An 11,331-nucleotide genomic window follows, 5' to 3' on the forward strand; every position below is an offset into this window, starting at 1 on the left:
TTCATTTAAAATTTCTAAATTTTATGATCATCACTTTCATGTGAGTTAAGAGTACTGTAGATTGCTTAGTCTGGTAATATAGATATACGGTATTCCTTTAACACAGCTATAACATTGTTGCATAATGAACACAGTTCTTTGCTATTGTCCTAAAAATGTGACATTTAAAGTCTACTTTCCCCCTCCTTTCTTGTTTGACATGACAGGTATGTATGTATTAGTGATAAAAAAAATAAGTCACAGCACAGCAATACATACGGCACTCAAAACACTGCTTAGTTATAACAGCACCACTGCAATTTGTTGTGTGTTAAGCAGCAGTGGTAAGTGATGGGAAGACCACATACTGTCCCTGTCAAAAATATCAAATCTGTCATTGCACAAATGTAGCTATAGACAACACTTAAACAAATAAATGTGGTTGCGATCCAATATGATTTTATTTTTGGACACTGAAATTTGAGTTCCTATAATTTTCATGTGTCATGAGATTTTTTTTGTTGTTTTTTCAACCACTAAAAAATGTAAAAACCATTTTTCTGCAGGATTTACAAAAGCCGGCAGTGGGCTGGATTTGACCTGCTGGCCATAGTTTGCTAATCCAAGCCCTAAATCAATGTCCATTACATAGTTCTGGGTCCTTAATAGGTAGAATGAATGTGTCTCAGAATTAACATGGCAGTGGTAATACGTCTGTGAGTATCTCTTCCAGTTATACATGTGGGAATTTGGGCTTTGTGTCCTTGTAGGTTCCATCTGACTGGAGGTTCTAGTTTCTAGGGAGAAAGGCAATCAGTCATCAAGGGTAATAGTAAGAGTCCCATTAAACTTAAAGCTATGGCTGAGTCTCAGTCACTACAGAATCCTTTGCCAAGAGACAACCAGGTAATAAAAGGAGTCACCATACTGGCAGGGTAATTAACCCCGATCATCAGGAGAAGGCAACAGGGCTGCTGCCACACTATGTAGACAGGGAAAACTATGAATACTGCTTGAGTGATTCACTGGAAGGTCTTTTGGTGCTTTGGTGCCCAGGTATAATAGTAGATGAACACAAGCATGGTGAGAAGTATGATAACTAGAGAATCAGATACTTTAGGGATGAAGGGCTGGATAACTGCTCCCCCTCATCAAACCGCCTAGACCAGCAGAAATGCTGTTCAAAGGTAAGGGAAATCTAGAAATGGTGGTAGAGGGTGGGGGAAAGGGGTGTATATCTTATCTACATCCCCCCAGAGCCCCACACTGCCTCCCCATCCATACTCTATACATTGCAAATGCATGCTTCAGTGACCCTTGGGGCTGTGACCCTGAGAGGGAACCAGATCCTCACAATGATCATGTGGATCTTCAGAGGCCAGGAGCAGGAAGGAGTGGGGTAGTGTTAGTGTAGTGGTTGTCCCTCACCCATCTCCTGTCTGTGACTTGAGCTCTCAGGGGAAGAGGAAGGCAGGAGAGTACTTGAGGCCACTTGAGCCTGAGATAAAGACCTTGGCTGGTCCTGGAGCCTTCTTCAATTTTCTGATCTGTACAGCTCCTGTTTTCCCAAGGGCCTGATAACTAGATGACCTAGAGTTAGGCCAGACATAGGAAGTCTAGCCATAATGAGGGAGTTTATTCTGTTCTCTCAATTCCGTTCTCTTCATCAGAGATGATTATTGCTAATTTTAATGTATAGCTCCCTAATCCTCACTCTCTTTAAAAATAATGCTTTTACAATACATGTGTATAAATATATACTTACATTGAGTTCATCTTGATTTGATGATTGCTAATCTTATACACCTCTCTATATCAGTACATAGCACACTCATTCTGTTATTTGGAATATCACTGTTTAAATGAACTGCAATCCATTTAACGAATACCACCCATGCTCTAATGAGTATTATTATACAATTTTTAAAAGATTTTTATTTTTATTTATTCATGAGAATACACAGAGAGGAGAGAGAGAGAGAGAGAGAGGCAGAGATACAGGCAGAGGGAGAAGCAGGCTCCATGCAGGGAGCCTGACGTGGGACTCGATCCTGGGACTCCAGGATCACGCCCTGGGCTGTAAGCGGCGCTAAACCGCTGAGCCACCGGGGCTGCCCTACACTTTTTTTTTAAATTTAATTTTTTATTTTTTTATTGGAGTTCAATTTGCCAACATATAGCATATCACCCAGTGCTCATCCCGTTAAGTGCCCCCCTAAGTGCCCGTCACCCAGTCACCTCAACCACCAGCCCACCTCCCTTTCCACTACCCCTTGTTCATTTCCCAGAGTTAGGAGTCTCTCATGTTCTGTCTCCTTCATTGATATTTCCCACTCATTTTCTCTCCTTTCCCCTTTATTCCCTTTCACTATTTTTTATATTCCCCAGATAAATGAGACCATATAATGTTTGTCCTTTTCTGATTGACTTACTTCACTCAGCATAATACCCTCCAGTTCCATCCACATCGAAGCAAATGGTGGGTATTTGTTGTTTCTAATGGCTGAGTAATATCCCATTGTATACATAGGCCACATCTTCTTTATCCATTCATCTTTCGATGGACACCGAGGCTCCTTCCACAGTTTGGCTATTGTGGACATTGCTGCTAGAAACTTCGGGGTGCAGGTGTTCCAGCGTTTCACTGCATTATACACTTTTGCCAGTGGGTTAGTATTTGGGGTGTTTTTCTTTGTAGCCAGAGCTCTGACCTTTCTGGTAGGAAAGAAAGGGCAGGTCTTCTAGGTTTCTCTTAGAAAGGGGCTCAATTGTTGGAAGCCATCCTTGTGCCTGAGTCATAGGAGCCCTTATGACATCATAGCTATCACCTTTCCTCCACTTTTGCTGCCAGTGTATGGCTGGAGGACAGACCTGAGAGTGATGGGACCATCTTGCCCCTAACCATGGGTAATTTAGTGAAGTGCAGACCTGAGGGGGATTTGACCACCCAGCCTAAGTCACAGGCATTTAATGTTTTATAATAGATAGTCAGATCCACCAAAAATTACTGAGAGGGCAGTAAATTTCCCATAGATACCTCAGGATGGGATTTCCCCTCTTTTCATGTCTGAGGTCCTGGGAAAGACCAGGAAGCTGTGTGGTTGACTTGGCACCTAGTGATAAAGAGAGTGCCCTTACTTTCTCCAATGTTTTTCTCTCTAATCTCTGATTACAGGACAGCAAATTTTCCAAGTTATAGTCAGAGATGATGAAGTCACATTGATAGAACAGAGCTTGAAGGAGCAAAGGGGAGAAGAGGAAGCAACTCTGTCCCTGACAATCCCACCCACACCCACCGCCCCTACCCTCCTTATTCCTCCATGGTAGATGGTTCCAGGCTCTATTGTGTTGGGGAGAGCCTTGACTTGTGACATCTCTGACCCTTGGGTCTAGAAGAGTACCCCAAAAGTTTGTGAACATGTAACTTATTGTTAAAGAGAGATGGTTCAGTGAGTGAAAGGGACACTTATTAACATCACCCCAGGACAACAGGCATAAACCTGAAGTGTACCAGGCAAAGTGAGATGAATAGTCACCATAAACAGAGCTAAATGAATATGGATTGATTCTTCCTGAGGATGAAATGTGGGTCTTGCTAAGATGTGTGGATTGTGCCAAGAAGGTGGGCAAAGAGTATGAAATAAGACCACACAAGGTTGGGGGCTGTGTTTGGGGGATGGAAAAGGTAGAGGTCTAGGAAGATTGGGTATACACATGTGTGTATGTGTATCTCTGTACAATGTATGTGTTAACTTATGTTTAAGCTCTTAATAAAGGGTATGAGGTGGAAAAATCTTTTCATACTTCGGTGAGGCAGAGGGGAGACATTAGTTTGTGGGTATAACTTGAAGTCAGAGGTGAGAGGGCAGGGAGATAAAAGATGCCACTTCTCCATCTGAGAGTCTGAGGGAAGAGACATGGATCTTAGGTTGATAGGTCTAGGTGAAACCTGTATCTCTTTTACTTCTAGATCATGGTGTTTTTGCTCTAGACTGGCCAACCATATCCATGCAAAACTGGATGACATTGCAAGTGCAGGTGGAGACCCTGAGACTCAGAGGGCAAGATGCTGTGTCCATGTCCATTAATCAGAGAATGACAGATGCAGGATCCCTGCTTGGTCCCCTGGGTCCAGCTGTTGCCCACAATGGCTCTGCTGAATGTCAGAGAAAGGGAAGATTGTTGACAGACAGAGATCAGGGCTTCTTCTTGGCACACCACAGGGCTGAAATTCATGAGTTTCCTAAGTGTCCCATTTTCTCTTGCAAGGCCCCCAAATAAAGAACACCAGGAAAGAGGAAGCTGCCATGTTCATCCAGGCCTGGTGGCGGGGCACCCTGGTGCGCCGGACACTGTTGCACGCGGCACTCAGAGCATGTATCATTCAGCGCTGGTGGAAGCAGATCCTGATGAAGCTGGTGGAGAAGAGGAAGCGACTGGCCCTAGATTTCTATGTGCACCAACAATGGGCAGTGGTCAAGCTGCAATCCTGGGTCCGTATGTGGCCCATACGTGTTCGTTACTGCCGTTTGCTCCACTCTGTCCGCATCATCCAAATCTATTGGCGCTGGCACAACTGCCGTACCCGTGGTTTTATTCAGGGTGATTACATCCTCAAAGAAAGTAAACTGAATCTTCAACTTGAAATCTCTTTAGGCACACAGGCTTGTAGAGTGCAACAGTGCATACCCCTTCCAATAAAGGAGTGATCAGGTCTGCTATATCTGTGTCCCTACCTCTCTGTCAGTTCAAAGAGGTCAGTGAACTAATGATGGCATCTCATAAATCAGTTCTGAGGAAGTGGTAGGGTTTGTCTGGGGTCCAGCATGGAGAAAGATACTGAGTCCAGTGCTGGTTGAATAGGACCTTTGAAAAGATTGATTAGCAATGTCTGCTATGGGTAGGACAGTTGGGACTTCAGGGCCACCAAGTTGACCAACACCAGAGAGACTCCTTTACAGTGAGGTCCATGTAAGTTGTCCCCTCTGTAGTTATGCAGCATGGAGGGCTGTATAATCTTTTGCTCTTCCTCCCTCAAATCTTTAAAAACTACCAGTTAAAAAATTGTAGTAAAATACACATAGCATGAAGTTAGTCATTTTAATAATGTTTAAGTAAACAGCTCAATGGCATTAAGTATATTTGCATTGCTGTGCAACTATCACCACCATCTGTCTCCAGAACTCTATTCATCGTGTAAAATTAAAACTCTGTACCCATTAAACAATTATTCTCCATTCTCCCTTTCCCCTAGTCCCAGGCAACCACCATTTTGCTTTCTGTTTCCATGAATTTGATCACTGTAAAAACCTAATTTGAGTGGAATGACAGTATTTTTATTATTATTGGTGGTGGTGGTGGTGGTGATAGACATTTCTCATTTAGCATGTCTACAAGGTTCACTCATGTTGTAGCATATGTTAGAATTTCCTTCTTTTCTAAGGCTGAATAATGTTCCGTTGTATGTATATGCCACATTTTTAAAATCCATTCATCCATGGATGGATACTTTGGCTGCTTCCACCTTTTGGCTATTATTAATAATTCTGCTGTAAAAATGGGTGTACAAAGGTTCCTTTGAGATTCTACTTTTGATTCTTGGGGATATATACCCAAAATTGGAGGGGCTGGATCATACAGTAATTTGATTTTACATTTCTGAGAAGTTGTTATGCTGTTTTCCATAGCATCTATAAAATTTTACATTCCCATTAGCAGTGCACAAGAGTTCTAATTTCCCCACATCCTTGCCAACACTAATTAATCTCTCTCTCTCTTTTTTGATAGTAGCCATTCTATGTGTGTATGGTGGTAGCTTATTGTAGTTTTAATTTGCATTTCCCTCATGATTAGTGATGTCGAGTATCTTTTCATATGTTTATTGGTTACTTGTATATCTTGTTTGAAGAAATACTTATTAAATCCTTTGCCCATTTTTAAATTAGTTTTTGTTGTTGAGTTATAGGTGTTCTTTGTATATTCTGGATTATTTTATATTCTGGACTTTAATACCTGATCAGATATATAATTTGCAAAGATTTGACCCTAATTTTAAATTAGTTTTTCTCTCTGTTGTTTTTGTTTTTGATGCACAGAAGTTTTTAATTCTGGTATAATACAATTTATATTTTTCTTTTGTGGTCTATGCTTTTGGTGTCATTAAGCTGGAAATCATTCTCAAATCCAGTGCCATGGAGGTTTCCCTCTAGGTTTTCTTCTAAGAGTTTTAAAATTTTAGCTCTTAAGTTTAGATCTTTGATCCATTCTTAGTCAATTTTTAAAAGATTTTATTTATTTGAGAGAGAGAGAGAGAGAGCATGAGCAAGGGGAGAGGCAGATGGAGAGGGAAAGGCAGACTTCCCTGCTGAGCAGGGAGACGACGTGAGGCTTGATCTCAGGACCCCTGGGATCATGACCTGAGCCGAAGGCCGATGCTTAATTGACTGAGCCACCCAGGCAGCCCTTCAGCCAATTTTTAAATATGGTGTAAGATAAGCTACTATCTTCTGGACACTTTTGTATGTGGATATCCAGTTTTCCCAGTACCATTAGTTGAGAGATTGTCCTTTCCCTATTGAATGATCTTGGCAACTTGTTGAAGATCATTGACCATATATATGAAGGTCAATTTCTGGGCTCTCAATTCTATTCCATTGACTTATATGTCTGTTTTTATGCTGGTACTGCACTGTTTTGTTACTAGCTTTGTAATAAGATTTGAAATCAAGAAGTGGGATAACTCCAACTTTGTTCTTTTTCAATGTTGTTTTGGCTATTCAGGGTCCCTTGAAGTTCCATATGAATTTTAAGATGGATTTTTCTCTTTCTGCAACAAATTACATTTGGATATTAATAGGGATTGTGCTGAATCTGTAGATTCCTTTGGGTAATATTGATATCTTAACAATATTGCCTTCCAAACTACGTGCATAGAATGTAATTCAGTTTGTGTTTTTATTTCTTTCAGTAATGCTTTATAGTTTTCAAAGTACAAGTCTTTTACCTTGGTTAAGTTTATTCCTAAGTATTTTCTTCTTTTTGATGTTACTTTGAGTGAAATTCTTCTCTTTTTTTCCCCCCAAATTTTTATTTAAATTCTAGTTAGTTAATATATAGTGTAATGTTGGTTTCAGGAATAGAATTTAGTGATTTATCACTGACATATAACACCCAGTGCTCATCATAACAAATGCCCTCAAAATTGTTTCCTTAATTTCTTGTCTTTTTAATTATTAGTGTATAGAAGTACAACTAGTTTTTATTTGTTGGCTTTGTATCCTGCTACTTTGCTGAATTCATTTATTAGTTCTAACAGGTTTCTGGTTTTGTTTTTGGTATGGAATTTTTAGGGTTTTCTTCATATGAAATCATCTGATCTGGAAACAGGTAATTTTTCTTCTTCCTTTCCAACTAAGATGACTTTTATTTCTTTCTTTCTTTCTTTTTTTTTTGTCTAATTGCTCTAGCCAGGACATTGGATACTATGCTGGATAGAAATGGTGAAAATGAGTATCCTTGTCTTATTCCTGGGAAAGCTTTCAGTCTTCCCCATTAAGTATGGTATTACCTCTGGACTTTTCATATGTGGGCTTTATGTTGAGGTGATTTCTTTCTATCCCTCATTTGTTGAGTATTTGTATCAAGAAAAGGGGGTTAATTTTGTCAAATGTTTTTTCTGTATCAACTGAGATGCTCATGTGGTTTTCTCCTCCTTCATTCTGTTAATGTGGTATATTACATTCCTTGATTTTGTGTGTTGTACAATCTTTGTATTCTAGGAATATTTTCAACTTGGTCTTGATGTATAATCCTTTTTGTGTGCTGTAGAATTCTGTTTGCTAGTATTTTTTTAATTTTTATTTATTTATGATAGTCACAGAGAGAGAGACAGAGAGAGAGAGAGAGAGAGAGAGAGAGAGAGAGAGAGAGAGACAGAGACACAGGCAGAGGGAGAAGCAGGCTCCATGCACCGGGAGCCTGACGTGGGAGTCGATTCCGGGTTTCCAGGATCGCGCCCTGGGCCAAAGGCAGGCGCCAAACCGCTGCGCCACCCAGGGATCCCCTGTTTGCTAGTATTTTGTTGAGGATTTTTGCATCTATATTCATCAAGGATATTGGTCTGAAGTTTCATTTTCTTGTAGTTTCTTTGTCTAGCTTTGATATCAGAGCAATGCTGGACCTATAACATGAGTCAGAAAGTATACCCTTCTTTTCAATTTTTTTGGAAGAGTTTGAGAAGGATTACTGTTAGTTCTTCAAGTGTTTGGTAGAATTTAGCAATGAAGACATTAGGTCTAGAGCTTTTCTTTGTTAGGAGGTTTTTGATTACTGGTTTGATCAGTATCTACTCAGACTTTCTATTTCTTTATGATTTAATCTTGCTTTTGTGTTTTCAAGAATTTTTCCATTTCATCTAGATTATACAATTCATTGACACACAATTATTATTATTATTTTTTAAAGTATTTTATTTATTTATTCATAGACACACAGAGAGAGGTAGAGACACAGGAAGAGGGAGAAGCAGGCTCCATACAGGGAGCCCGATGTGGGACTCGATTCAGGGTCTCCAGGATCACACCTCAGGCTGCAGGCGGCGCCGAACCGCTGTGCCACAGGAGCTGCCCCGACATACAATTATTCACAGCACTCTTATAATCCTTTTATTTCTGTAGAGTTGGTAATAATATTTCCACTTTCATTTCTGATTTTAGTAAATTGACTATTGTCTTTTTTTCTTAGTCAAAGTTTTGTCAATCTTTTGAAACAACTTTTGGTTTCATTGATTTTTCTTTAATGTTTTTCTTTTTTTTCTTTTTTCTTTCTTCTTTAATGTTTTTCTATTCTCTATTTAATCTCTGCTCTAACTTTATTATTCTGTTTGCTTTTGATTTTCTTTGTTCTTTTCTTAGTTACTTAAGTTGTAAAGTTAAGTCATTGATTTGAGATCATTCTTCTTTTTTAATGTGGGCAATTACAAATACAAATTTCCCTCTTAGTAGTGTTTTCACTGCATCCTATGTTTTGGTGGGTTGGATTTTCTAATTTACCTTGTAATTTCTTCCTTAACTCACGGTTGTTTAAGGATGTATTAATTTTTGAATTTTACAGTTTTTCTTATATTATTGACTTCTAAATTTATCCTGTTGTGGCCAGAGAGGATACTTGGTATGATATCCTTTTAAATCTATTGTGACTAAATTAGTGGCCTAATATATGGTCTAATCTGAAGAATGTCCCATGTGCACTTGAGAAGAACTTGTATGCTATTTGTGTCTGCACAGAGTTCTGCATATGTTTGTTAGATCTAGTTAGTTTATTGTGTTATCCAAGTCTATTTCCTTACATATCTTCCATCTTCTATCCATTATTGAAAGCAAGGTACTGAATTCTCCAATTATTAAAAAGCTGTTTATTTAAAAAAAAAACTGTTTATTTCTTCCTTCAGTTTGTCAATTTTCACTTCATATATTTGATGGTTTGTTATTAGGTATTTAAAAGTTTATTTGTATTCTGTCCTCTTGCTGTAGTGAACCTTTTTTTTTTGTTTTTTTTTGAACCTTTTAAAACACAATGTTCATTTACATTTCTTATAACCTTTTTGATTTAAAATCTATTTTGTCTAATGTTAGTATAGGTGTCCTTATCATCTTTTGGTTACTATTTGCATGGAATATCTTCTTCCATCCTTTCACTTTCAATCTATTTGTGTCTTTTGATCTAAAGTGAATCTCTTGTAAACAGCATATAGTTGGGTCATATTTTTTGTGTGTTTTATTGAGATATAATTGACATATAATGAGTCATATTTTTAAAAATCTGTTCTGCCAAACTCTGTCTTTTGATTGGCGAGTTTAATCCATGAAAATCATTACAGATAAACAAGGAACTTACTTCTGCCATTTTTCTATTTGTTTTTTATGTCTTAAAGCTTCTTTGTCCTTCATTCCCTTCATTACTGCCTTCTTTTGCATTTAATTTTTTTGTAGTGAAGCTTTTACTTTTCTTTCTTGTTTCCTTCGTGTATATTCTAGAGTGATTTTATTTGTGGTTACCATGGGGATTACATTTAACATCCTGAAGTTGTAATACTCCGAGTTTGTATCAGATAAAATTTAGGAACACACAAAATTTGTTCCTATATAGCTCTATCCTTCCCCTTTCAATTACTGGTGTCACAAATTACACCTTTATGCATTGTGTGTCTAAAATTCTAGACTAATAATTTTTAATGCATTAGTTTCTTAAATCATGTAGAAAACAAAAAGGTAGAGTTATAAACCAAAGTTATAATAACTTTAAAAAATTAAAATAGTTATTTATTAATTTATTTTAAAAATTTCAGTGTAGTTAATATACAATGTTATACTAGTTTCAGGTGCACAATATAGTGAGTCAACAATACATTACCTAATGTTTATCATGGTAAAGATACTCTTAAATCCCTCCACCTATTTCATCCATTCCCCACCACCACCTCTTTCCCCTCTGGTAACCATCAATTTATTCTCTATATTTAAAAGTCTGTTTTTTGGTTTGTCTCTTTTTCTCTTTGTTCATTTGTTTTGTTGTTGAAATTCCACCTGAGTAAAATCATATGGTATTTGTCTTTCTCTGACATTTAGCTTAGCATTATACTTTCTAGATCCATTCATGTTGTTGCAAATGGCAAGATTTCAAGCTTTTTATGGCTAAATACTATTCTGCTGTGTGTATATATATATCATATCATTTTTATCCATTTTTTTTTGTTGGACACTTGGGCTGCTTCCATAATATGGCTATTGTAAATATGCAACAAACATAGGGGTTCATATATCCTTTAGAATCAGTGGGCTTTTTAAATTCTTTTTTTCCCCCCACTGTTTTTGTATTATTTAGGTGAATACTCAGTAGTGCAATTTCTGGATCATAAGATAGTCTTATTTTTAAATTTTTGAGGAACCTCCATACTGTTTTCCACAGTGGCTACACCAGTTTGCATCCCCACCAACAGTACATGAGGGTTCCTTTTTCTCCACATCCTTGCCAACCCTTTTTGTATCTTGTGTTTTTGATTTTAGGTATTCTGACAGAGGTGCGGTGATATCTCACTGTGGTTTTGATTTGCATTTCTCTGATGATGAGTGATGTTGAACATCTTTTCATGTGTCTGCTGGCTTTCTGTATGTCTTCTGTCCATTTTTAAAGATTTTATTTATTTGTTCATGAGAGACACAGAGAGAGAGGTAAAGACATAGGCAGAGAGAGAAGCAGGCTCTCAGCACAGAGCCCGATGCAGGACTCAATCCCCAGGCCAGGATCACACCCTGAGCTGAAGGCAGATGCTCAACCATTGAGCCACCCAGGCAT

The 11,331-nt window shown here is 38.2% G+C and overlaps 1 protein-coding gene across 1 annotated transcript; it reads left to right on the forward strand.

The window, feature by feature from the left end:
- Nucleotides 1-2,882: 2,882 nt before the first annotated feature.
- LOC129522132 (IQ domain-containing protein F5-like) lies at nt 2,883-4,688 on the forward strand. The gene is made up of 2 exons (XM_055344286.1): nt 2,883-2,886; nt 4,249-4,688. Exons 1-2 carry the CDS (start codon nt 2,883-2,885, stop codon nt 4,686-4,688), a joined length of 444 nt encoding a protein of 147 aa, XP_055200261.1.
- The last annotated feature ends 6,643 nt before the right edge of the window (nt 4,689-11,331 follow it).

The sequence above is a fragment of the Nyctereutes procyonoides genome, unplaced genomic scaffold (assembly GCF_905146905.1).
Source record: "Nyctereutes procyonoides isolate TBG_1078 unplaced genomic scaffold, NYPRO_anot_genome, whole genome shotgun sequence".
Lineage (NCBI taxonomy): Eukaryota > Metazoa > Chordata > Mammalia > Carnivora > Canidae > Nyctereutes > Nyctereutes procyonoides.